We start from the raw sequence: 25614 nt of genomic DNA, 5'->3' as shown, positions 1-25614 counted from the left end.
ACACACACTATACACACACACCACACATATCACGCACACAACACACACACACCATAAACCATACATACACCACACATAACACACACCACACACCACACACACCACACACCGCACATACACAACACAAACCATACACACACAACACACACAAACCACACAACACAAATCACACACACAACCACCACACAGAGCACACACATACAAACACACACACACACACACACACGTACACACAGCCCACAAGAAATTCTACATCCAGGAATAATGAAAAGATCCTAGAAGTTTCCAGACAGAAAAACAGGCCTCCACAGCTTTGAGGGCGGTCGCGGCGTTGAACTTCTCCGACCACACCGGAAGCGCTGCCAGGGGACCCGTGACTTTGAAAACCACTTCCAACCGGGACTGCCTCTCCCGCTCAGCTGTCTCCACGGACCAGGGCAGGGAGGTCAGAGTCATGGGCAGAGAAACGTGCCCCGTGGCCCCTCCAGAGAGCGATGGAAGAGCCCCCCGGAAGCGAGGGAATGGACGGGGAGAGCCACCTGGGGGGTTCCCGTGGCGTCACCCTCTCCTGCAGGGAAGGCAGGGTCGGGGGGCCCGCAGACCAAGAAGTCCCAAGAGTGACACTCCGAGGCCAGCGGGGAGCAGCTGACCCCTCGGCTCGGGGAGAGGAACTCGGAGAGCCGGGTCAAGGTGCCGCTGACCACAGTGCGAGGACCCCGCCTGCCCCCGCCCCCTCCTTCGGGCACATGTGTCAGCTGGCCGCGGGGTGGACTGCATTTGGCATGTTTTTGGGTTTGTTTTTGACGCCACAAACATCCGTATCCCACCTCCTGACCCGTGGGTTCTGCTAGCTGAGGGGTGCACCCTGTGAGTGCCAGCCTCCCCTATGCCTTTGGGGGAACCTGTTAATTCTGTCTGCCTGTCTCCCATCTCTCTTATCCTGCTCACAACATCCCGCTTTCTTGGCAAAGCCACCTTCCCACCCCCCTCTGGCCCCGTATAAAACTAGGAAGCCGTCCTAGCCAGGCTGGCTCAGTGATTGGAGCATCAGCCCTCGGACTGAAGGTCCCGGGTTCCAACCCGGCCCAGGGCACGTACTTCGGTTGCAGGCTCGATCCCCGGCCCTGGTCAGGGCATATGCAGGAGGCAACCAATCAATGTGTCTCTCCCCCTCCCTTCCACTCTTTCTAAAAATCAATGGGAAAAACATTCGAGGGTGAGGATTACCTAATCATAATAAATAAAATAAAATTAGGAAGCCAACCTCACTCATTAGCTTCAGGGACGAGCACAGGACCCAGGACCACCAATCAGACTTACACGTGCCCCAAGCCAGTTTGGTGGCACTTCCACAGAAACCTATAGAGCAGAGCCATGCGCTCTCTGACGACAGGCGTTACGATGGCGCGACACGGCCGAGAGCACGGCAGACCCCGAGAGCCCGCGTCCTGGCGGCCGTGTGGACAGGCCCTGTGAGCTCTGTTACACACGAGCCAGGAAAGGACCTGACGCTTGAGCCACTTAGAGCGGGGTCTCAGGGACCAAAGGGATCCCTGCGGACACATGAAGAAGTGGGGAGCGGTGCCGGGAGGGGAGCGCCCACCTCGGACCACAGTGCCCGGGTAGAGGCACCGGTACTGCTGGCTCCAGTACGCGGCGATCCTGGTCCCTTGCGGCAAGAAGCGTGTGGAGGCCGGCCGCACGTCGATGATCTGAAAAGGCCAAGGACTGAGCACCAGGCGGTGACCAGGACCAGCCCGCCCCCCACCTCCTCGCCCCCCTCCTCGGCCCATGCCCCTCACCGCCTCCTGCAGCAGCTGTTCCAGGCAGTAGATGTGGGGCCGGTTCCCGCGTTCCCCCTCCACCACCACTCGGTATCTGCAAGGCCAGGGTGAGGGTGGGGTGGGCTGGCAGAGGCGGGATCCCCCAGGGACCCTCCCGTCCTGCCAGCACCAGTGCTGCCTCCCAGGCCACGGAGACAGGACGCAGAGAGGAAAGCATGGCTGACTCTCCCCTCTGGGCCTCAGTTTCCTCGTCTGTACAACTAGGGGCTGCAGGTCCAAGCCGGCCCGCTGGCTCCCCTGCCCCTCCCTGCTGAGCCCCAGAACCCTCTACCCCCTCCGAGAGGACTGTCCTCCCCGCGCGCGGGCCCCATTCCATTCACCCACTTCTCCGGGGGAAGTGCAGAGGGGAAGCCACCCGCCCACAGGGGCCCAGCAAGGCGCCCGGATGCAGGACGGGTGAGGGCCTTCAGGCGCGGCCGCTGCTCCCCGCCCCCGGCCCCGGCCCCGGCCCCCACTCACATGTCTGGCGAGTGCACGGTCTGCACATGCCCAGCGTACAGCAGCTTGTCGTCCATGGGGATGAGCACACGCAGGCCGTCTTTCAGCTCGTCCTTGTCGATGATGCAGGAGCGCGGGGCTGCGGGAGGGGCGGGAGGCAGCTGCAGACCCTCCCTCCATCCCTCCGGGGCCTCCCTCCCCCAGGCCGGCCCAGTGCCCTTGGGAACAGGTGCCTGCGGGACCCTGCGGGCAAGTGCGTCACGAACGTGTGCCCAGACAGGCTCGTGCGGGGACGCACACGCATGCACTTCTGGAAAGGCCCCAGGTGGGTGCGAGCCAGGTGCAGTCTACACACGCCTCCCCTCCCCATTCCAAGACCACCCCCCCGAGGCGGCATGAGGCTCAGGGTCTCAGCGGCCCTGCTGCCCGTCAGCACCCCTCGCACCTGCAGTCCTGGAAGGCCGTCTGTTCTGCTGGAAAACAGCCCAACTGCCCACCAGAGGCCTGAGAGGCTCCCGGCCTCCGCTCTCCCCGAGCCCCCAGCACACGCCGTGAGGACACACCTGGCCCCTGAGCCCCCAGCACATGGCCACGAGGACACACCTGGCCCCTGAGCCCCCAGCACACGCCGTGAGGACACACCTGGCCCCTGAGCCCCCAGCACATGGCCACGAGGACACACCTGGCCCCTGAGCCTCCAGCACACGGCCACGAGGACACACCGGGCCCCTGAGCCTCCAGCACACGGCCACGAGGACACACCTGGCCCCTGAGCCTCCAGCACACGGCCACGAGGACACACCTGGCCCCTGAGCCTCCAGCACACGGCCACGAGGACACACCGGGCCCCTGAGCCTCCAGCACACGGCCACGAGGACACACCGGGCCCCTGAGCCTCCAGCACACGGCCACGAGGACACACCTGGCCCCTGAGCCTCCAGCACATGGCCACGAGGACACACCTGGCCCCTGAGCCTCCAGCACACGGCCACGAGGACACACCGGGCCCCTGAGCCTCCAGCACACGGCCACGAGGACACACCTGGCCCCTGAGCCTCCAGCACACGGCCACGAGGACACACCGGGCCCCTGAGCCTCCAGCACACGGCCACGAGGACACACCGGGCCCCTGAGCCTCCAGCACACGGCTGTGAGCACACACCGGGCCCCTGAGCCTCCAGCACATGGCCACAAGGACACACCTGGCTCCTCCAGCACATGGCCACAAGGACACACCTGGCTCCTCCAGCACACGGCCACAAGGACACACCTGGCTCCTCCAGCACACGGCCACAAGGACACACCTGGCTCCTCCAGCACATGGCCACGAGCACACACCTGGCTAGCTTTCCCCCCATCCCCCCACCCCCGGTGCAGAGGAGTGAAGTGGTCCATGCACCCGCGGACCCCTGGCCATCCCATAAACATGTCAGCAAACCCAGCCCAGGTCAGCTCTGCCCCCCACAGAGAGGGATACACGTTACACAGCGGCTGCTGACTGATGCACCCCCGATGAGGTGCCCAAGTGCTTCGGGGCTGGCCCGGGCCCTCCTCTTGCTCCACACTGCGCCTCAACCCGATCCCTGTCCTTAGTCTCCCCCCAGCTCTGTACCCCTGGGGCCACGTGCCTACCAGTGTCCCTGCCTTGGGCTGTCCTCCAGGCACTCCCACTCCCAGTCAGAAAAGCTGACACGTGGTCTGCCCCCGCCCCCCGGGGACCGTCTTGGGGACAGCTCCCCACACGGTCTGCACCCCTTTGCTTCTCCTCATCTGCTCAACAACCCGCCGCACAAACCACCTCCTTCCCCTCCTAACGTGCTCACCCCCCCCCCCCCGCCCCTCTCCTCCCTGCTGCCCTCAGCAGCCCCACCAGCCCTCACTGGATCCTGGCGACAGCCCCCCAACTGACTTCCTGCCCCAGCACCCCGCAATCCGTTCTCGATGCAGCAGAGAGCTCACTCAGAACCCCTCGGACCACACTGACCCCACGGCGACCTCTGCAGCGTCCCCTTCCTTTGGGAGAAGCCACACCCCTCAGGAGGGTCGGGACGGCTCTGCCTCAGCCCAGCCCAGGCCTCGCTCACTCACGGCCCCCCCAGCCCAGGCCGCAGGCCTTCCTGTTCTCCACAGGCGGTGCCCAGAGCTCAGGGCCTTTGCACGTGCGCTCACAGCCACTCCCCCGTGCTGCTCAGTCCCTGCCCCTCGCAGGCCATGGCCACTTTCCCAGGGGAACCTCCTGCACCCCACACTCTAGGCCTGAGCCCACAGCATTGTGGGTACTCACCCGGAGTCAGCGGCCGCTCCACGGCCCCGCCACGCGGCAGGTGCTCGTCCTCGGAGAAGCTGGAGTCCTGGTTGGGTTCAAAGTCCTCCTCGGCGGCCATGCTCTCCATCAGCTTGCTCACGGCGCCCCCCTTGCCCCGGTTCTGGGGACGGACACGCAGGACAATGGCTTAGGACGGCCCGGCCTGCCCGGCGGGGGACGCTCCCTGGGAACTCGGGGCAGCCAGGCCACAGTGGTGTCGGCCACGTATGCAGTGTGGTCCCAGTGGGCTCACCCCGGGGCCGAGGGAGGACAGAGCGGGCCGCCGCCTGGCGGGACCTGCACGCGCTCAGTGCGGACGCCCAGTGCTGGGCACCGTAGCTAGGCTCATCATCAAGGCAGGCACCTCGGTGCCCTCCTTGGGGAAACTGAGGCGGCCTCTGCCGCCATGTGCCATGGACCGGAGGAGAAACGGCCCGGCCCGGGCTAGCCAGTGTCTGGGGCCGGCACAGCCAGCACGCACCGTCTGTGTGCGGGACAGACATGCAGACACGCCTGGGGGACCCGGGGACCCACGTGGCCGTGCCCTGGGGCCTCACCTCCTTCTTCGCCTCCTTCCCTTTGGCCTTGGCCTTGCTCCTCTTGGCGGAGGCGGCCGGGGAGCCGGCGTGCGGGGCCCGGGGCTCCGGGGGCAGGACGGGCGTGCGGGGGGGAGGCAGGGCAGCTCCGGGTCCCGCCTCCTTTCCCTTCTTCTTCTGTGGAGGGAGCGACAGAGGCGCCATGGAGGCGGGAAGGCAAGGGGAGCCCAGCCTGGCTCCTCGCGGCAGGGCTGTGGGCTCCCACCGATGGGCTTTCTTGCAGCCGCACAGGGTGGGGCCGGACCAGGTGACGGCTGAGGACACGGGGCACGGCTTATTCTCGTGCCATTAGTACTGTATCCCCCACCGAACTGGAGGCCTCCTCTGCTCCCCGTCCGTCATGTTTAAAAAAGACAGCACCGAGGCGGGCTGAAGCGCGTCTGTGCGTGCGTCCCTCCACCGATCCTGTCGAAGCAGGTACCAGTGCCCCGAGGAGCGCGGCGAGCCCTTCCAGAACCTTCCACAAGCACACACCCCCACGTGAGCACGAGGGCTGTGCAGACACAGTACTTAAAACACAGTGGGGTTTTCAGACACAGATGGAAATTTACCGAAAGTCCCATTTGCAACCCCCGGCCAGTCTGCCTGGGGAACCTGAGGGAGCCTCTTTATTTTAACAGCGGCCAACCTGCCACCGCGTGGGCGTCCCAAGCCAACCTCCCCGAATGGCGCCTCCGTGTTCTCGCTCTTTCGAACGGCGCCGGAGCGGAGACAGGGCCGGCGAGCCTGCGGGCCACTCCTGGAAGGAGCACGGGGAGCCGGCAGCTGCTGCCCGGCGCTTCCCGGAGGCGTGTTCCTTCCCACCTGCCCCGGGGAAGACCACACCCCACTCCACGCCCCCGGCTGGTGAAACGGGGGGGGGGGGGGCCCTCGGGGAGACTGGACCTGGCCCAAGGGCACGTGGCTGTGCACAGCTTCACCATCAGAGCCAGCAGCTGGAACAACCAACATCCGCCACAGCCCCAGGCCACAGCCCCAGCCACAGCTCCTGCCACAGCCCCTGCCACAGCTCCTGCCACAGCCCCTGCCACAGCTCCTGTCACAGCCCCAGGCCACAGCCCCTACCACAGCTCCAGGCCACAGCCCCTGCCACAGCACCTGCCACAGCCCCAGGCCACAGCCCCTGCCACAGCCCCAGGCCACAGCCCCTGCCACAGCTCCAGGCCACAGCTCCTGCCACAGCCCCAGGCCACAGCTCCTGCCACAGCCCCTGCCACAGCCCCTGCCACAGCCCCAGGCCACAGCTCCTGCCACAGCCCCTGCCACAGCTCCTATCACAGCCCCAGGCCACAGCTCCTGCCACAGCCCCTGCCACAGCTCCTGTCACAGCCCCTGCCACAGCTCCTGCCACAGCCCCTGTCACAGCCCCAGGCCACAGCTCCTGTCACAGCCCCAGGCCACAGCTCCTGTCACAGCCCCGGCCACAGCCCCAGGCCACAGCCCCTGCCACAGCTCCTGTCACAGCCCCTGCCACAGCCCCAGGCCACAGCTCCTGTCACAGCCCCTGCCACAGCTCCTGCCACAGCCCCTGCCACAGCTCCTGCCACAGCCCCTGCCACAGCTCCTGCCACAGCCCCTGCCACAGCCCCTGCCACAGCTCCTGTCACAGCCCCAGGCCACAGCTCCTGCCACAGCCCCTGCCACAGCTCCTGTCACAGCTCCTGTCACAGCCCCAGGCCACAGCTCCTGCCACAGCCCCTGCCACAGCCCCAGGCCACAGCTCCTGCCACAGCCCCTGCCACAGCTCCTGCCACAGCCCCTGCCACAGCTCCTGCCACAGCCCCTGCCACAGCCCCAGGCCACAGCCCCTGCCACAGCCCCAGGCCACAGCTCCTGTCACAGCCCCTGCCACAGCTCCTGTCACAGCCCCTGCCACAGCTCCTGTCACAGCTCCTGCCACAGCCCCAGGCCACAGCCCCTGCCACAGCCCCAGGCCACAGCCCCTGCCACAGCTCCTGTCACAGCCCCTGCCACAGCCCCTGCCACAGCCCCAGGCCACAGCCCCTGCCACAGCCCCAGGCCACAGCCCCTGCCACAGCTCCTGCCACAGCTCCTGCCACAGCTCCAGCAATGCTGCGCGCCCGGGGCCGTCCAGCTGTCACGGGGGTGGGGGGGGAGGGGATGGGGGGGCCTTCCCCGCAGACACACTGTCCGGGAAAGCGGACACAAGGGCACGTGCGCGGGAGTGACCCAGGGGGCGGCAGGGAGGTGGGGCGGGGGTCACTTTCTGAGACACACACACACCAAATCCAAGCACTGAGCAGGTGGAATATGAAGAAACAGAAAAGGCTAATACTGGGCAAATGTTACTATGACAACAGCAGATGAGCGAAATGCAAAGCAACAGCATTAAAAAGGACAGACAGGAAATGTTATAGGGACGAAAGGTAGTCGGCTCCACCCCCATTTGGGGGAAGTATGTACAGGTATGTGTACACGTATGGGTTTTTTTTTAAGGCATCTTGGGGGTCAAGGAGCGTTTTTAACGTGGGTGTGTCCCCTCCTCCCTCTAATGTTTGTTATTAGCCAGTTCATCTTGGGGAGCATGTCTTTGCGCGCCCGAGGGAAGGGGGGGCGACAGCAAAAAAGTTATGCCTGAGTGAAAACTTTTTTTGGTTAATCCTCACTCAAGGATATTTCTCCATTGATTTTTTTTTAGAGAGAATGGAAAGGAGGGAGGGAAAGAGAGAGAGAAACGCTGACATGAGACAAACATATCAATTGGTTGCCTCTTGCAGGCACCCTGACTGGGGCGGGGATCGAACCCATAACCCTTCGGTGCGTGGGCTGATGCTCATCACTGAGGGGATTTTTACCTCCTCCCTGCTTTCCCTTCTGTTCTATCGGGTAGAACTGCTCCCCGCCCTGGGAGCCTTACTATTTTTTAAAGAGGAAAGCCTCCACATGTGACCAGCTGTGCACAGAGTCCATGCTCGTTGCCGCGGTGATCGCAACAGCAGAGACCACCATCCGCCAAACCCGCAGCGGGCAGGTCGCTGGCAGGAGGCAACGGGGGCCGGGCTGGCCAGAGGGTGGATGCTATCCAGCCGCTTAGAAATACTCCTTTTTAAAAGCACAGCAAAAGCTCAGCATCGGGAACGCACGACCCAGGATGCCACGCCCACCAACAGGGAGGGGGCACATCTCAGAGCAGCAGGCGCAGCGGCCGCTCCCGGTGACGGTGCGCGTCTGACCTCTCCTTCTGATGCCCTTTCCTTCACCTGCCTGCACCCGGGACAGGCTGGGCGAGCCTGGTCCTCCCACAACAGAGGCGCCGCCCGGGAGAGGCCGAGAGGCCGTGTGGCCGGGGGTTGGGACCCAGCTCCGGGCTGGACCTGACCAAGCTCCGCTCTGGCCGCTGTGCCCTCGGCCGGTTAGGGCCCCTGCGAGGCGCAGCTGCTGTGAGCAACTGGCCCGGTGGGTCTGAGCGCCCGGTGCGATGGGAGAAACACACAGCTGGTGTCCGCCTGTCCGACACCCGCTCCTAAATCCTGGGAACTCCCTGGGTCTCCGGGGCGGGGCTCCAGGGAGGCGACTCTTGGTCCCTCCTTTGGGGACAGGAGAGGCCGGAGGCTGAGATCATGGTGGGTCCCGTCCATGTCATGAGCCGCATAAAGCCCGAGGCGGGGTCTGGAGAGGAGAGCTTCCGGTGTGAGCACGGGAGGTGCCGGAGGGCGGCACCTTGGCGGGGGGGTGGGGGGGTGGGGAGGGCCGGGGGGAGCGGCAGCAGTGGCCTCGTCCCCCAACCCTGGCCTGCGCGCCTCTGTGAGGGCTGCTCCTAAGCCGTGTCCTTTATAATAAACGTCCGCACAGTGTTGTCCCGAGTCTGAGTCGTGCTGAGCCAGCACACCTGAGGTCTGGCACCCCCCGTGAACAGCGCCGGTCGCACAGGTGCCCGGGGCCGGCAACTCGTCCCCGAGTGGCGACCTGGGGGCTGAGCCTTCCCCTGTGGGCTCCGCGCCGACCCGGCCGTGAGGACAGGAACCAAGATTTCCTTCGCCAACAAACCACGCACCATGGTGCCCTGGGGAGAAGGCACCGCACCCGCCCCATCTCCCCCCCCCCCCCCGCCGGGTCGCCTGGTGTGACATCGCCGTCATCGTCACGCCTCCTATCCGAGGCCCCGGAAGCACCAGCGGTGGCTCAGCCATGAGGAGCAAGGGGTGCGCACCCCGAGGTGCCTGGGAGTGACCCAGCTGCGGCCCTGCCTCGCCATCCCCGCGGCCGGTGCAGCCTCGCCCCTTTCTGCCCCTCCTCCAGGTCCCTGTCCCGTGAGCGTGTCCTCCGCAGGCCCGGGGGGGGGGGGGGGGCGGCGCAGGTGCAGCCCACTGGCTGGAGCCCTGAACGCGGCCCCTGAAGGGGGCACCTGGCCGCCAGCCTCCCAGCAGCTCGAGCGGAAAGGGCCCTGTGCTCGGCCCGGGCGCCTGCGCACGTGGCGGGAAGAGCACGCCCGTCTGTGTTCGTGGCCTCGGAAGCGAGGTGTTCCTTCAGGTGTGAGGAGAGGCCACAAGCCACAGTGGAAACCCCGCCACGTGGCGCGTGGCAGTTCCCGCGGGACCTTATTTCACCACGTGTGCTGCCAGGAGAGGCACCGCGGGCGCAGCGTCACAGGGAGGTCTGGCGTTGGATAACTGCCGCTTCCTTTGGGGTCCGTGCCCCTCACACACACACACACACACACACGCACACACACACACGCACACTCACACACACGCACACACACGCACGCACACACACACGCACGCACACGCACACACACACGCGCACGCACACACACACACACACGCACGTTTGGAACGTTACTGAGTCAAGGGCAGAGGGCCTGTGCGAGGGAGGGAGGCCGGGGACAGCTCAGGGCTGTGCGGACACCGGGGCCACCTCCCGAGACGGCGATCCGGCCTGGCCCCCCCTGCACCGAGCTCCTACCTTCCTGGGGTCCTTCCTGTCCTTGGCGCGGCCCGTGTCCTTGCGTGGGCTCAGCGGGCCGCCCTTGCCACAGCGGCTGGGCTTGGCGACAGCTGGCGCCGTGCTGGGCGCCGGGGCCGCGGCCGAGGCGTCGTGCAGGAAGATGCGCTCGCTGCGCCGCCGCGTCCACAGGTCGTCGTCGCTGGCCTCGGGCCCCGCCTCGAAGCCCGGCTCCTTGGGGCCCCGCAGCCTGCGGGCCTTGCGCCCCTTTTCCGCCGCCACCTTGGCCTTGTTGGGGCTGGTGGGACCGGGGCCCCGGGCCCCGGGCACGGGTGGGGCCAGGGAGGGGCCTGGCTCCCCCAGACCCTTCTTGGGCCGCAGCAGCCCGGCCGGTGACCGCTTCCGCACCTTGACCTCGCTCTCCGAGTCGGTGTACTCGAACTCCGTGCCTGGATGTGGAATGAGGGGGGCAGCTATGGACGGGGGCTCATGGGGCCCCCACTTCCCACCCAGCCCGCTGCCTGGCCACCAGCACGAGGCCACAGCCCATCCCTCCTCCCAGGGACCTCTCTGCCCGCGGGAGCCTCCTCTCCGCTTCCAGGGAGGAGCCTGAGGTGGAGGAGCGGGAGGACTCACCGGGCCCTGCCAGCCCCCTCTCCCCACCCGCCCTGGCTGCCCCGGCTGCTCGCCACCCTGTCCCCAAGAGCCTCAGATCCGGAGTGTGGACATTCCTGCCTGGGCTGTGGGAGCTGCGCCCCTGCCTCCTGTGCCCCGTGGGAACCCCAGACGCCCGAACAGGTGAGCGGGGAGGGCCCCCGTGAGGACAGCAACTCCCGGGCGGCGGGCGGGAAAGCCCGGGCAAAATCCCCGGCCCAGCAGGGGCCTCTCCTCCGCTTCCTGGAGCCACGTCTCGGAGCGGGGAGGTCCCTGGCACCCACTCCCCTACACAGAGGTGGCTCACATGAACCACGCCACCCCGGGGCCCGGCCCCTCTTCTCAACGCGAGGCCCGCCCCTTCCCTTCCCACACCCCAGGGGCAGCCCTGAGCCAAACCCGCGAGGCCAGCCCGAACGCACAGGCTCTGACCACAAGGCCACTGAGCTCCCGGCAGCCCCTCCGTCCTCCCACCTCCGGGCCTTCGCTTCTGCCGGCCCCTCTGCCCGCGCTGCCGGCCTCCGCCTGGGGGGCCTCCGCCTGGGACTGCGCTGAAGACCTGCGCGTCGCCCTGGGGGCCGTGTGCTCGCCTCCATCACCACGGCCCTCATCACGCACGGCTCCCGTCCATGTCTGCCTGGCCCACGCTGCTCCAGCCCAGGAAACAGCTCCCCGGCCGAGACCTCCTGGAGCCCCGACGCGTGCGGCTCAGAGCTGGCCCAGATTGGTGGCCGGGGACCGTGCCCGGGGACAGGATGGCGGTGACGGCCAGAGCTGACACCCCGAGAGGAACCGCTCCAAACGCACAGCACGTGAGCCGAGAAGCCGGCCAAAGCCCGGCACAGGCAGCCGCCCGTGAGGGCTCCGGGCGGCCAGGCCCACGGCCCGGACCCCTGCAGGCCCCGCAGAGGGACGGGCGGGGCGGGGCACACTCATGGGAAGGAGCCACTTGCAAAGCTTAATGATCCCGTTAATTAATCTTTTGTTAACAGACCTCCCGCGGCACAGGGAGGCAGCTGGGGGCTTTCACGGCTGATTAGAGTGCGGCCCTAAAACGCAGGCCGCAGTTCTGCTGCGGGGATGAGGGAAGGAGCCCCCCCTGCCGGCAGCCCCGCCGCAGCCCCCCTGCCCCCCCCCCGCAGACAGCCCAGATGTGCAGAAAACTCTGCAGTCACTGCGCAGGGGCAGGCGATGGCGAGACTGACACACCTGCAGGAGGAGAGACTGGAGCTGTGGGGGGGGACAGGGGGGCGGAGGGGGAGGGTCAGAGGACAAATACCTCTGAGATGGGGTGGGGGGGCAACATGAACAGCCTGCGACAGAGGAACCGGTCGCTGCCAGAGTGCTGGGGTGAGACAGGGAAAGGGGTGCCAGGGCTGGGAGTAGGGCCCATGTCCTGACTCCCACCCAGCATCATGGGCTCCTGTCTTCTCCCAAAATCGAAGGCTCAGAGGAGGAAGAGGGGAACAGAAGAGGCAAGACACAGAGAGCCCGACTGTCAGAGGGCGAGGAAGAGAAGCCACGCAAACAGTGACCAAGAGCGCCGGGTGGCCACGCTGATGACATCAGACAAAAGCGACGAAGACAAAAGCTGCTCCTTTAAACAAAGAAGGAGCACGGTTAATCCGCCAGGGAGACATGACAATTATAAACAGACATGAATATCACCCAAAAACATACAAAAAAGGTTATACATCCTGACCAAGTAGAAATTGCCCCAAGAATGCCAGGTTGATTCAACATACCAAAAAACAAAACAAAAAACCCAAATCAACATAATGTACCATATTAACGAAGGACAGAGGCCACATGAACACCTCAACGGACTCCGAAAAAGAAGACATTCCATGTTCATGGATACGAAGACGTGATGTTGTCAAGGCGTCAAGTCCTTCCCAACAATCTACGGAGTCAATGCAATCCCAACCCAAAGCCCAGGAGGTTCATTAGTGGATTCTGACGACCTAATTCTAACGTTACATGGAGACGAAAGACGCAGTCGCCAGGTCGACACTGAAGGAGAGGAACGGAGTCAGAGGGCTGCTGCTCCGGACTTCGGGGCTTACCGCAGAGCTACCGCGGTCAGGACCGTGCAGTGTTGGCCAGAGAACAGGCAGGGGGAGCCGTGGGACAGAACACGGAGCCGAGAAACAGACCGGAAATACAGTCCAAGAGCTGTGACCGGGAGCAAAGGCAACACACGGAGAAAGGACGGTCTTTTCAACGAATGGGCTGGACCTCCACGTGCAACAAACACACAGCAAAACGCCCGGCGGCGGGCTCCGCGGGGAGCAGCGACCTAGGAGCCAGGAGGTCACGGATGGATTCCCGGTCAGGGCACATGCCCAGGTCGGGGGCTCCATCCCCAGTGCGGGGTGTGCAGCAGGCAGCCAATCGATGATTCTCTCTCATCATTGATGAGTTTCTCTCTCTCCATCTCTCTCTGAAATCAATAAAAAAATATTTTTAAAAAACAAAACAAAAACACACATAGACTGTACTCCCTTCACAAAAATGAACTCAAAATGCATCACAGGCCGTAAATGCAAAACTATAAAGCTTCTAGAAAATGACCCTGAAGAAAATCTAGGGGACTTTAGGGTTGGTGGGGAATTTTTAGACACAACACCATGAAAGAAAGAACTGATCAACGGGACCTCATTAAATTTAAAAAATTCTGCTTTGCAAAAAAATATCGCCAAGAGAATGAAAAGACAAGACGGGGCGAAATACCTGCAAAAGATACCACTGATCAAGGACTGTTATCCAAAATACATAAGGAACTCTTAAAGTCAACATCAAGAGAGCAAACAGCCTGATCAGAAAACGGCCCAACCCTGACAGCACTTCAAGGACGACGTCCCGACGGCAAGGAGGCGCCTGAGAAGATGCTCCGCGTGGGTCATCAGGAAAACGCAAACGAAGCGACCTACACCGCACACCCTGAGGACACCCGGCACCCCAAGTCCGACACGGACTCCGAGCCGGGAGGCTGGGGAGCACCGAGAGCGGTCCCCCCGGGGGAGTCGACGCGGAGCAGCCACTCGGGGACACGGTGTGACGGCTCCTTCTCTCACCATCCGGCCCAGCAGCCGCGCTTCCAGGTGTTTGCCCAAAGGAGCTGCAAACTTAGCTCCACGCGAAACCTGCACACGGGTGTCTGCGGCGGCGTTCTGTGTGACGGCCACAACCTGGGCGCCACAGGATGTCCTTCAGGGGGTGCGTGATAAAAAACTACGTCCAGGCCGCGGAACACCACGGAGCACCAGGGAGAAAGGCGCTCTCGGGCCACGAGGAGCGGAGCCGACCCCCTCAGCCCGGCCCAGGCGGCGTGCCCTGCGGGGCCTGCTCCTGTCCACCCGCCACTGCTCCTCTGTGTGCTCGGCCGGCTCCCACGTCTCTCCTGGGTCAGGAGTGGGCTCCTGGACTCGCCGAGCTGGGTCGCGGACCCCCGCACAGCCCCTCCCCCGGATGCAGATCAGAGGCCCCTGCTTCCCAGGACTGCCCGACGTGGCAGCTGAGGGGCGGGTCAGGCCTCGTTGGGCTGAAGGTCACTCTGCACCGCTTTGGGGGCCCCTCCTTGGAAACAGCGCGCCGGGGCCCACGTCACCAGCCTCTGCTCCGGGCAGGGCCGCCCCCGCCGAGGGGCCCCGCGGGCGCCCAGCTCTGCCCGACCCCTCCCGGAGCCTCCGTCTCCTCACCTGCAGGCTGGGCGCGGAGCCTCTCGGGCAGCACTGCCCCGACTTACCCATCAGGCTCTGCCGTTCCTCCTTCTTCCGCGCCTTCTGCTTGGCCTCCAGCTGCACCACCGACAGGGACGGCCCCACCGTGGGGCTGGGCAGGGCGCTGGCTGCGAAGCGGGCGAGCAGGCCCAGCCCGCTCTCCTCCAGGCCCGGCGACAGGGCTCGGTCCCGGGCCCCCAGCCTGTAGCCTCCAGCCTCGTCCTCCTCGTCCTCCAGCTTGTCCTCGCCCTCGTCCTCGGAGCTCTCATCTGGCGTACAGAAAACGGGGGGTCAGAGCCTCGCGGGGCCTGCGCCGCCCGCCCCCACTCGCAGGAGCACCGGCCTGGCTCCTCGCTCCTCACCAGCTGGGGGGCGGGTCCCCCCATGATCCAGTGCCCCATTTATGCGAGCCCAAGCCGTGGGCATCCGGACGGCCCAGAGTGGGCAGCGGCTTTGGGGATCAGAGTGGGTTTCTGTCAGGGGGGACGGCAACATGCACGTGTGCTGTGGGGAGGACACGGACAGGACTGCAGACAGCGCTCCACGGTCTCACACGCACACACACACCCCGTGAAGGCTCAGGAAGGAGGCAGGAGAGGAGAGAGGACAGCGGAGGCCGAGGGAGCGAGGAGGAGGGGGCAGGAGCGGGCCTGGGGGCTCAGGCTGGGTTTCCAGGCACAGGCACCTGGCGCTTTTGGCAGCTGGAGGCCTGGGGGCTGGCGGCAGGAGGAGGTGGACTTTGGTCCCTTCTTGGGGTAGGGGACACCCACGGTTGAAGCCCTGAGCGGCTCTGTGGTCCAAAGCTGGCTCCCAGTACCACGCCCTCTGGGACACCTGGGGCAAGCGCCCGGCCTGCTCAGAGCTCTCCTTTCTCATCTGCGGCACAGGGGGGCCCTCCAGCCCGACCAGGAAGGGAGGGTCCAAGCAGGACCGCACATCTGTAGGCGCAAGCACTGTGCAGGCACGGAATTAGACATGCGCAGAGCCACCCGGTCCTGTGGAAACTCCCGCCACGGAGGGGGCCACGGGCCAGCCATGCCTCTGGACCACGGGGGCAGGCCGGGAGGGTGCAGGCGGGCTGCTCTGCACCGGGAGACAGGGGCCCAGGGGCTCAAGTGCTCGGGCAGAGAGGACTCGAACCCGGGGCTGGCAGGCTGTCCTGCCTCCCAGTATAGTGGGAAAACTCTAAAGAAGCGCCCGTGTCTCCAGCTGATGATTGGACCTCATGGACCGCTGACTAATGTGCCTCTCCCAGGACCTGGCCCTGCCTCCCAGGCCATGGGGACAGAGGTGAGCGGGCCGAGGGGCAGGGGTGGGGTGCTCCCACACAGGAACCTCCACCAGGAGTCGGTGTAGAGACACAAGCTCGGATCTTCCCAGGCTAACCGAGGGCAGGTGGGGGACAGAGCCCCCGAGGGACCTGCCCGAGGGCGTGCATCTGCTCAGAGCTCTGGGGGCCTCTGGCCAGGGGGCGGGGGGGGGGAGGGGTGTCTGGGGCGGGGACAGTCTGGGCTGGGCCAATTCCACGTTCTCCTGCCAGCGCCCCAGGCCGCCTGCTGGCTTGAGTGCAACCAGCGGCTGAATGTGGGTGCCCACAGGGCAGAGGCTTTCTGCCCACCCACCGATGGGAGGGAGCCCCGTTTCCGCCGAGTGACCCCTGGGTGCGGGAAGGGGTGATGAGCGTAAGCAATCGGAAAGGGAGTGGAGAGGAAGGAGGCAGAGCGGGGGTGTGTTAGGGAGGAGGAGGCGGGCTCGCGAGCGATGGATGAAGCGGATGGAGCGGCGGGCAGGCGGGCGCAGGCAGGCAGTGCACACTTGCGGTCCATTCAGTGCGGACGTCACGTTCTGTCTCCGCCCAGCGGGCCACAGCGGCAAAGCAGGCTAAGTGTAGGCAGACTTGCGGCAGCGCCTGGGTCCCCCACATCGGTCCCCTGGGGTGGCGGTGGGGGCTGGCTGGGCTGGGGACCCGGGGATGGACAGGGGCCAGCGTTCCCTGCTGCAGCTGCTCAGGTGTGGAGGCTCCGGGACCCGCTCCCCCGGGCGTCTCCACCGCAGGGCCCGGCGGGCAGGGCTGGCTCTGGTTTCTGGATGTCGGAGCGTCCACATCAGATCCCGGAGAGCCAGCGCAGCCCCGTCCCAGCACCCTGAGCTGGAGGGGCGTTCGGAAGGCAAAAGCCCAAAGAGGGGTGTGCCCGTCACAACTGGGGGCCACAGGTCCCGTGGCCTCCCAGGACCCTCCCGCCCCCCCGCGGAGCCTGGCAGGCCCGCCCCGGCTGCCTCCCGGGCTGTGGCGGAGACCGGGCTGCAGGGCCGGGGGGCCGGGGGGGCCTAAGGAACAAGAAAAGAAAGCCTCGCGGGCGCTGTCCACACCTGAGGCCACGGCTCGCCAAGGGCGGGGAGAAAAAGCCCCAACAGAGAAACGCAGGGAAATGCAGAGGAACTTTTATTTAAAAACAAAACAGAACAAAAAACACCCTCCTCGCTCTGTACGTGGGGTTGGCTGCTGTGACTTGGTTTGGTTTTCCAAAACCTGATGGGATAAATGCCAAAGCGACCCGCTGCTGCCAGAGCCGATGGGGCAGCCCCGAGGAGGGAGGTGCAGGGGGGACACGAAGAAGAGGGGGTGCCTACCTACGGACCAACGAGCCAGGCTCGGCCCGGCTCAGTGACCCGCGGCGCCGTCTGCCCTACTCCCAGCCTTCGCTTTGCGTCCGAGTGCAGCGTGAGAGCGAATGCAAAAGACCAAAACAGACATTCAAAGCATCATGGGTAGGGGTCAAGGGTGAAGGTATGGTCAGGCTGCTGGGGGAGAAAGCAGACATACTGAAAAAGCCAAGCCAATTAGGGGTTTAGTATCAGGTGTCAGTAAGGCCCTATTACCCAAATATCCCTGAGGAGACCTCACGGCCCACGCGCAGCGGGCGCCTCCCCTCCCGCCACACCCCCGTCTGTCCTGTCACATACAGTCCTGGGCTGAGGTCCCGGGGCCCAGAGCCCCTTGCGGGACCCAGGGGACTGCCGGCTTCTCTACGGAGTCTGAGCTGAGGCAGGAGAGCCCCAAAACTTGGAAGCTGGTGCCCTGGCTTAAGGGGAAGGCGAATGTGTGCAAGGGAGGCGGCTTGGGGATCCAAGTCCAGGGGCGAGGGGGAGGAGGGTGGTGGCAAACCCGCCGGAGGGTCCACGTGGCCAGGATGGGGGCGGCCTCGGGAAATGAGCCCGGCTGGCAAGCTGCCCAGGAGAATGTGCGCCCCAAGGGCACCTGGCTCCCTGCTGTGCCATCTGCTGGTCACCCAGAGGGATCTGGGCCACCCCGAGGGGAGGCGTGGGAGGAGGGGCAGACCAGGAGTGTGAGAGCGAGGCTGGGATCGGGCGGCACTCAGATCCCAGGGCCGAGCCAGGGCCTGTCCCAGCAGCTCGGACACGCCTGGGCCTCCCTCAGGGGCTGCCCCCTGGGGTCTGGGGTCCCTGTGTGGATCCACCCGGAGGCAAACCCTAACCCAGGGCAAGACACACTGTAGAGTCTGCTGGCTGGGCGCTGATGCTGACCTCTGACCCTTTTGTAAGTGAGGCCCCGGCTGAGCTGGACTCGCAGCCCGTGCTCTCCCCACAGCGCTACACTTTGCCCCTCACTTGCAAGTGAGCTCGACCCTGCACTGCCTACAAGCTCCTCCTGGCAGAAATGTGTTAGGAAACAGGGGTTTGGGAGCATTTTTAAAGCACTGATGCAGAGGAATTGAGCTTTAAGAAAACAAAAGACAAACAAGCAGCTAAAAAAAACAAAAGATGATGCTGGAGGTGAAAGCAGCTGACTTTGAACCTGAACATGAAATGCATGCCCGCAGCTCCCAGGGATATTTGAATAATAGGGAAAGCAGCGACTGTGTTACTCCGTCTACCCCTTCCGGGCGGGGGCGGGGGCGGGGAGGGGAGGAACAAAATGAGGGAAGCGGCACCTAACGGTCTAAGTCAGGACACAGCAAGAGAGACAAGGCACACGGTTTAGTTAAAAAAGAACTCGATATATTTAATAAAGCTTGGTACCCCAAAACCCCGTACAAACATCGAGTCACACGCCCACACGACAGAGTTCCATTTACAAAACGTCCCTGGGAGGCCCCTGCCACGCCCCACCCCGGCCTGCGGTCCAGGGGACAGGGAGGCCAGGATGGGGTGGCGGAGGGGGAGTGGAGAAGGTGAAGACTAAAATCAGTCCGTATGAAAGCTCAAAAAGAGCCAGCCGTGGTATTATCACAACGATACAGGCACAAATAAACCCGCAGAGGCTGTACGGCAGGCTACGCTGCCAAGACCCCCGACGGCCGCCCAGCAGCGCCATCGCTCGCTCGCGCACGCTCGCTCACTCACTCACTCTCACCCACGCCCTCACTCTCGCTATAAAACATGGAAGGGGGTGTGTTTGGAGCTAGTAACCTTGGTCAAACGAGTCCTCCGATGAATCGCTGAAGGAGGAGCGGGCCTCGACCTCCTGGAGCAGCAAGCAGAACGGCTGCTTCCTGCCCGCCAGCTTGGGCTTCAGAGTCCGGGCGGCCGCCAGGCCCCTCTTGGGCAGCTTGGGGCCCCCGGCCGGCTTGCTGCTCTTGGCCACCATGCCACACAGGAGGGAGGATGTCAGCTTGGAGCCGGAAGGGCCCTGGGCGGACCACTCGTCCTTCAGGAACTCCTCCTCCTCCTCGGAGTCGGTATCTGCAGGCAAGGCAGTTGGTAAGAAGGTAAGTCGGGGGCGGGCGGGAGGGGCTGGTGTGTCTGTGGGTGTTCGGCCGGCGCCCCGGTGCTGCAGCAGAGAGGCCCCAGGCCGACTGGCCGTGGAGCGAGCAGCGATCACCTCTCCCCTGGGAGCCGCGGGCACCGCGCACGGCAGTCACCTGGGCACACAGCCCTCCCGGGCCCCGGGCGGGAGGAGCCCGCTCTCTCCCCGGCCACGGAGGTCACCCCGGCCCGCCATCCCACAGGACGGCAGCAGCCCAGGGAGGGGCGGGCCCAGGAGGGGAAGGGCTCCCAGGGGTGCGGGGCCGGCGCGGGCACTCAGCCGCGCACACCTCTTCCCGCTGCCGCTCAGCAGTGTCACCGAGGTGGCTTGAAACAGGCCAGACACAGGAGTCACACCGAAGACATTGGCAAACGATGCTCCTACCTGCTTCCTGTCTTCCTGCCAGAGAGCCTGTCACCCCCACACTGCCGCTGGCACCCCAGTCTCGGCCTCACCACCGGGCGAGACCAAGATCTCCATCTTTATGAGGAGGACCCCAGGCTTTGGGGAGGGAGCTGTCAAGTGGGCATAGCTCTGGCCCCTCCCCCCTCCCCCCCAAACATACACAGTTTTGACCCGTTTTACATACGGGCTGTCGAGCAAGACTTCCCTGAAGGAAGGGCTCTGCACCCGGGCCTGCTCCCCTAACCTGTCAAGTCCACCTGGAGCCCGGCTACCGGGACACCAGTGACCACAGCCACAGCTCGGCTACGCCGGCCATCTGCAAGGCCAAGAGCAGCCGCTGGGGGGGGGGGGGGGGCGGGGGGAGGGGTCCTCCAGCTGCTCCTCCGACATCTACGCCTCCCACTCCCACCGAGACCCAACGCAGGATGGCCGGGAAGGACAGACGAGGATGAGCCCCGCCAGGCCCTGCCAGGCCCCTGGCTGCAGCTCTGCCTCCTGTGAGCTCCATCCCCAACTGGGTAACCAGGGCCAACCTGGCTTCCCACCAGGCATGCCACCCAACCCTGCGCCCTAGAGCACGCCCCCAGTCCGTGCCTCGCTCTCCTCTACCCAGGCCCGCAGAAGGGCCCAGGCCGAAAGCAGAGGCGCTCTGGCCACAGCCAGCTGCACGCCTGCACCACCTAGGCCGCGACGGCGCGATGCCAGCCCATCTCCCTCACCCGACAGTGAAGGCGTGACCGAGTTAGACTGGCAACTTGAACGTGGCTCGTGCACGTGCACACGGCTGCTCCGGGGACTCAGCAGCTCAGACAGGCCCCGGGTCTCAGGGGCCAAGCTCAGCGCGGCCTCTAACTGAACCACATCCACGTGGAAGTGGGGGAGGAGGGCTCTTCCGGCAACCAGCCAGGCCCCATCCATCAGCCCCTCTGCTTGGAAAGACTAAAGGAGCAGCCAGCCTCCCCACACCCTCGTCATTCCACAACCAGCCGGGGCGGGTCCCTCCTTCGGGGCGAGTCTCTGAGCGCCCGGGGCCGGCAGCGCGGCCGGATCTCACCCTCCAACCGAGGGACCCCGCGCGCGCTTGTCCTCAGCACGTGAGGCAGGGACCTGCCTGCCCCCCGAGAACCAGCCCTGAAGACCCACTCGACCGCCGTCACCCCCACACTTCAGCACCCACAGCAGCAGCGCTTCGCCTGCGAGGTGCCAGGTCCGCCTTCACCAGCGCGACCCCCTCCCCGCGCACCACAGCCTGCAGGGTCCACTCCCACTGTCCTTTCTCCGCCCCAGGAAACACACTTGGTGGTAACACTGAAGGCGCCATTTTTGCCCTGGACACTGAAACCCCATCCTGGGCACCAGGCCCCCTGCCCGCAAACACCGACACCTGCTCCACGTCACGCCGCGGGGCGGGCGCCACAGGCCGCGGAGAGGCGCCGGGCTGACCTGTGACCCGAGGCCGCCCGGAGCGCCGGTGAATGAGGCTCAGCCCGGGCCCCCAGCGGTGCTCGCGGGCTCGGCCGCCATCTGCACCAAGCAGCGACCGGCCTGCGCCTCATCCCTCGCGGCTGGAAGTCCTGGGCCTGATCCCGGCCCGACTCCCCCGCAGCGCGGCCACCCTCGCCGCCTCAGCATCTATCCGCAGCGACACGGTGGCCGCGGAGAAGGCCGTCACCAGACAACGTGAAACGCTGCCGCACCGCCCCTCGAGCGCCCCCCGCCTGGCGAGCGCCCATCAGGTGTTCTCACCAGCCCGCGGCGGGCCGGGCGGAGAGCCGCCTGCGGGCCGGGGAGGCGGGAGCATCTCTATGGTCCTGAGCGGCCGCTCTAGGCAGCGCAGCCGGAAACTCTGTGGCACAAGGCCTCCGCCCTCACGGCTTTCCGGAAGGCCAGCACCAGCGGGCAGGCGGACTTCCGCTCCCTCCGCCAATCACTGGTGGCCGCCCAATATGGCCGCAGCCACTGCAGGCACTTCCGCTTCAGGGGGACCCACTTCCGGCAGGGGGACCCACTTCCGGCCTGGCGCCCGTGCAGAGGCAGAAAAAAGACCTTGGAGAACCCCAGACAGACAGACAGAGGAGAGACGAGAAGCAGCGGCCTGGAGGCGCGGCATCCGCTACTTACTGTAGGAGAAGCTGCTCACTTCCGAGGCGAACGGGGAGTGGGCCGGCTTGGGCTGGCCCCGGGCCTTGAAGCCCACCTCCATCTTCCTGGCTTTGGCGGCCCGTTTGTGTTTACCTTCTCGGGAGGCTTTGAGAGACAGGCCGAGGCCTTTGGCCAGCGCCCTCCTGTCCTTGCCCAGCAGGCTGTCATACGGCGTCAAGTACCTGCCGCAGCCCCCGCCCGGCTTTGACTTCCCCCCACAACCGTCCGAGAACTTGAAGGGGGACTTCAGCTTGTCCTGCTTGGTGAGGGACAGGGCCTTGTCCAGCTTGCTTGCCAACTGCTCCTGGTCGCTGGCCATCTTCTTCTTCTTAATCTTCAGCTGGAGAGGGAAGGGGGAAGTCCTGGGTTAAGACACTGGACCCCAACGGGACAGTGGGTCTCCGTGGACGAGCTCTGACGAACCCGACTCCGGTTCTCCTCTCTGCCTCTGTGGTTTCTGACACGCTGCTTCACTCCTCCTCGCCTCGATTCTCCTACTCTGTGAAATGGGGACAGCTGTGGACGGACACCCACGAGGTTGCTCTGAAGAGGAACCGAGGTAAGGCACACGGAGCCCTGAGCAAACAGCCAGGGACAAGGATCACTGGCATGGCTCCCGGGTGCTGCTGGTGCCTCCTAGGGAAGCACTCGGAGAAGCAGCGCTGCCAACGAGCCGGAGAAGCCAGCTGGATTAAGGGAGGAGGGCAGGAACCAAGATCGAACACCCAGATCACAGCCCGGCTGATCTGTTTATCTCAACCACCTAAAGCAGCTGGCGAAGAGGCCTGCGCTGGCCCATCCAACTCCAGGGGCCGCGGCTGCCAAGAAAATGCCTGGAGCGTGCCTGGGATGCCTGGAGCCGAGATTAGAGATTTCCAAGATTAAGCTCCTGCTTTCCCTCTCATCAGCTGTAGTCGTTTGTGGCTGAAGTGAAATGGGCAGCTTCCAAGCCATTAATGCCCCTCATTTGAATATCGTATCTCGACTTTCTTTAACCAGGTAACATCTCGTAAGGAGAAAAAAGTTCGGACAGCATCATTTAAACAACAAAAGTGCCCTTCACAATCTTGAGAGTAGAAGGCAGGTGCTGGCGTACCAACTGCCTCTCTTCCCCACCCCCACATCCCTGACGCGAGCACCTCCCTCCGAGGGCCACGGAACCAAACAGCCCTCCCAGGGCTCTGCAGGAGGGTGACAAGGTGCTGAGGATGGAGAGGCGTGGGCTCTGAGGGGACGGTTTCAATGCTCTGAAGAAAGAAAGAAAATCAAGGAGCTGGCTCTCCACCCATTACGTCTGCGGAGTTCACCGAGGAATTACAACGGCATCAAGCCCTTGTTTCTTGGAACTACGGGATGGTGAAGCCGCTCATTAAACAATTACACCGTTAAACAGTGTAATTGCGTTATCTGGTTAAAAACTCAGGCTGCGAGCTTCAAGTCTCCGCTCTGCCTGAGGCTGTGTTGCTTTGGTAAGTCTCGGGGCCATCATTTTCTCTGGACAAGGAGGCAGGTTGGAGACACGAAGGCAACCATTTCTCCAGTTTCTCTGCAGCACGGGGCTGCCTGCGGGGCGGGTTCCTCACCTGACTCATGAAGTCCGACGGCGCTTCGTGCTCGTCCCAAGGCTGGCTCCTCCCCCTCGCTTTCCCGGTTCCCACGAGGGCATCGTGTTCCTCCTCAGGCCCCTTGTGCCTCTTCCTCACGCCCGCTCCCAGCTCGTAGGCATCCGATGTCAGCAGGGGCTTGCTGCTCAGCCTGCAACCAGAGGCACCGTTGGTCAGCACCCGGTCGGGCAGCACTCAGGGCTGGGGTCCGCCCTCGTGGCCCCGAGGGTGGGCTCTGGATGGTGAAGCACAGACAGTGATGACACAGGATCCAGTCTGGGGAGACGGATCCTGTGGAGCTATGGGGCTGGGATTCTGGGATATTTGTGAATGGGAAAGAAGAAAAACTCGAACGCAGTCCCCTCTGCTGGCCTTTCTCCCATGTCCCTCACACACGCTCACACACACAGCTCTGCATGGTCAGACGCCTCTTTAACCAAAATGTGCCAAGAGCAAGGATCAGAAATGCCCAGGAATTCCGCCAGCAGGGGAGGGCGACCCAAATCAAGAGCTTATATGAAGGAAGCCCCTGGCCGGTCTCCCTACCCTTGGGAGTGTGCGCAGTCGGGACATGTCCTGTTGAGGACTTCTCTCTGCTGCTCTAAGCTAAAACCTCACAAGGAATAACAGTAAGAGCAGCTAACTTTTTCCTGGTGCCTGCTCTGTCTCCTCCCGTGTTAGCGCTTTGTATTTCAGCCACAGGACAAGGCTTTATTCTGTGTGCTGTTTTGTTGTTGTTTATCCTCATCTGGGGATTTCCCCATTGGTTTTTATAGGAAGAGTGGAAGAGAGAGGGAAAGACAGAAACATGAATGTGAGAGAAACACATCAATGGGTTGCCTCCTGCACAAGCTCCGACCAGAGCCGGGGCCGGGGAGGAGCCTGCAACCAAGATACGTGCCCTTGACCGGAATCGAACTCAGGACCCTTTGGTCCGCAGTCTGACACCCTATCCACTAAGCAACACTGGCCGAGCGATGTACTATTTTTTATAGATGAGTCTGAGGCTTGAAAAAGCCAACACCTGGCTAAGGTCACAGTGAGGGTTGGAGCTGGGGTTCAGCAGTAGGAAGCGCAACCCCCCAGGGTCCATGCTCCTGCCCCGAGGGGTGCGTGCTGCCGGCCGCCCGCTCTCCTCCCCAGGAGCTGCTCTCCCTCCGGCATGGCTGGTGGGCGTTTCTCCCTCCCCATCCTCCTCAGTGAAGCACATCCAGGAAAGCTCCGTGCAATTCCGGGGCCTCGGGGCTGCCTTCTCCCGAGGAGACCTGTGGCAGACCCCGACTCTCCGGTGCCTCCCTCAGGCCAAGCACCGGGCCACCTAGCGTCGCCTGCACTGAAGTCGGGGGCTGAGGCGCACGCCACGCCTTCCTGAATGGGTCTCCTTCAGCTCCTGCTGCTCGGCACCAGGGAGGCCACAGCATCCTTCCTGCCCCTGCCCGGCCGGCAGGAAAGGCTCTCGGTCTGGCCCGCCTTCAAGATGCCCCCGAAGGGCCACACGGAACCTCCACTGCCACTCAAGGAGCTTGTGTCCAGAGCGCACGAAGGCGGTGGCCGCGGGTCCGGCCAGGGCGGCGGGAATGACACTGCCCAGCACGAAGAGAACCGAGTGACCCACAAGCTGGAGGCCTCCCCCGGACTGGGCTCGGCGGGCCCGCCACGAGGGGCAGGAGAAGAGCGGGAGTTGGTCGCGAGCCACGGAGGAAGCAGGCGTGGCAGGACGAAGTGTGAAACATCTGGGCGACGGCCCGGGCACCGCTCGCTGGGGCCACCTGCCCGCTGCTAAGCAGGGGGGCTGCGCGCCTGGCCGGGTGAGTCTGCCTGTGCGATCCGCCACGCCCCTGGCTCACCCTCTGCTCCCTGAGAGCTAGCAAACCCGGGGGCCAGAGCCCAAGGGACTCGAGGTCCCAGCGCCCTGACGCAGGCCCTGCGCGGGCCCGCGCCCCCCCTCCGAGCTCTGTGCCAATCCCCGACCCACCGAGGGCCAGCCTTACTTTCCGCTACTGTTGCGGCTCTTCCCTCTCTTGCGAGGGGGCGACAGGGCGCTCAGGGCGTGGGTCCGTTTCCGTGGCCTGCCAGGGCCTCTGCGTGCCAAGCTTCTATGGGGTTCCTCGAGCCTGTCCCTTAAAAAGAATCACACGCTTGGCTAGACGATGCGCCCACGTCACTCGGGTCCACACACACCTCGGCCGGCCTACACAACGGACCTACTGAGCGCCACGCTAGGGCCCCGG

General features: G+C 64.5%; 1 protein-coding gene across 7 annotated transcripts in view; it reads right to left on the bottom strand.

Moving 5' to 3' along the window:
- The window catches only part of TNRC18 (trinucleotide repeat containing 18), a gene marked incomplete at its 3' end in the record, with an annotated part of 75941 nt that overhangs the window by 10444 nt on the left and 39883 nt on the right, over nt 1-25614 (bottom strand). For 4 of the 7 annotated variants that reach the window (XM_079770799.1, XM_079770794.1, XM_079770795.1 and 1 more), the window contains exons 13-23: nt 25375-25503; nt 23363-23534; nt 21759-22119; nt 18896-19168; nt 14491-14733; nt 10110-10537; nt 5145-5300; nt 4567-4708; nt 2304-2421; nt 1803-1878; nt 1604-1712 (exon numbers count right to left, since the gene is read on the bottom strand). In XM_079770799.1, coding sequence (XP_079626925.1) covers nt 1604-1712; nt 1803-1878; nt 2304-2421; nt 4567-4708; nt 5145-5300; nt 10110-10537; nt 14491-14733; nt 18896-19168; nt 21759-22119; nt 23363-23534; nt 25375-25503 — 2207 coding nt within the window. Of the gene's footprint in view, nt 1-1603; nt 1713-1802; nt 1879-2303; nt 2422-4566; nt 4709-5144; nt 5301-10109; nt 10538-14490; nt 14734-18887; nt 19169-21758; nt 22120-23362; nt 23535-25374; nt 25504-25614 lie in introns of those variants that run through there. The other 3 variants (XM_079770796.1, XM_079770797.1, XM_079770800.1) reach the window with 2 other exon arrangements.

The sequence above is a fragment of the Cnephaeus nilssonii genome, assembly GCF_951640355.1.
Source record: "Cnephaeus nilssonii genome assembly, chromosome: 5".
In the NCBI taxonomy this organism is placed as follows: domain Eukaryota; kingdom Metazoa; phylum Chordata; class Mammalia; order Chiroptera; family Vespertilionidae; genus Cnephaeus; species Cnephaeus nilssonii.
Note: the sequence above shows the minus strand (reverse complement) of the source record. Positions and strands in the feature narration are given on the sequence as shown.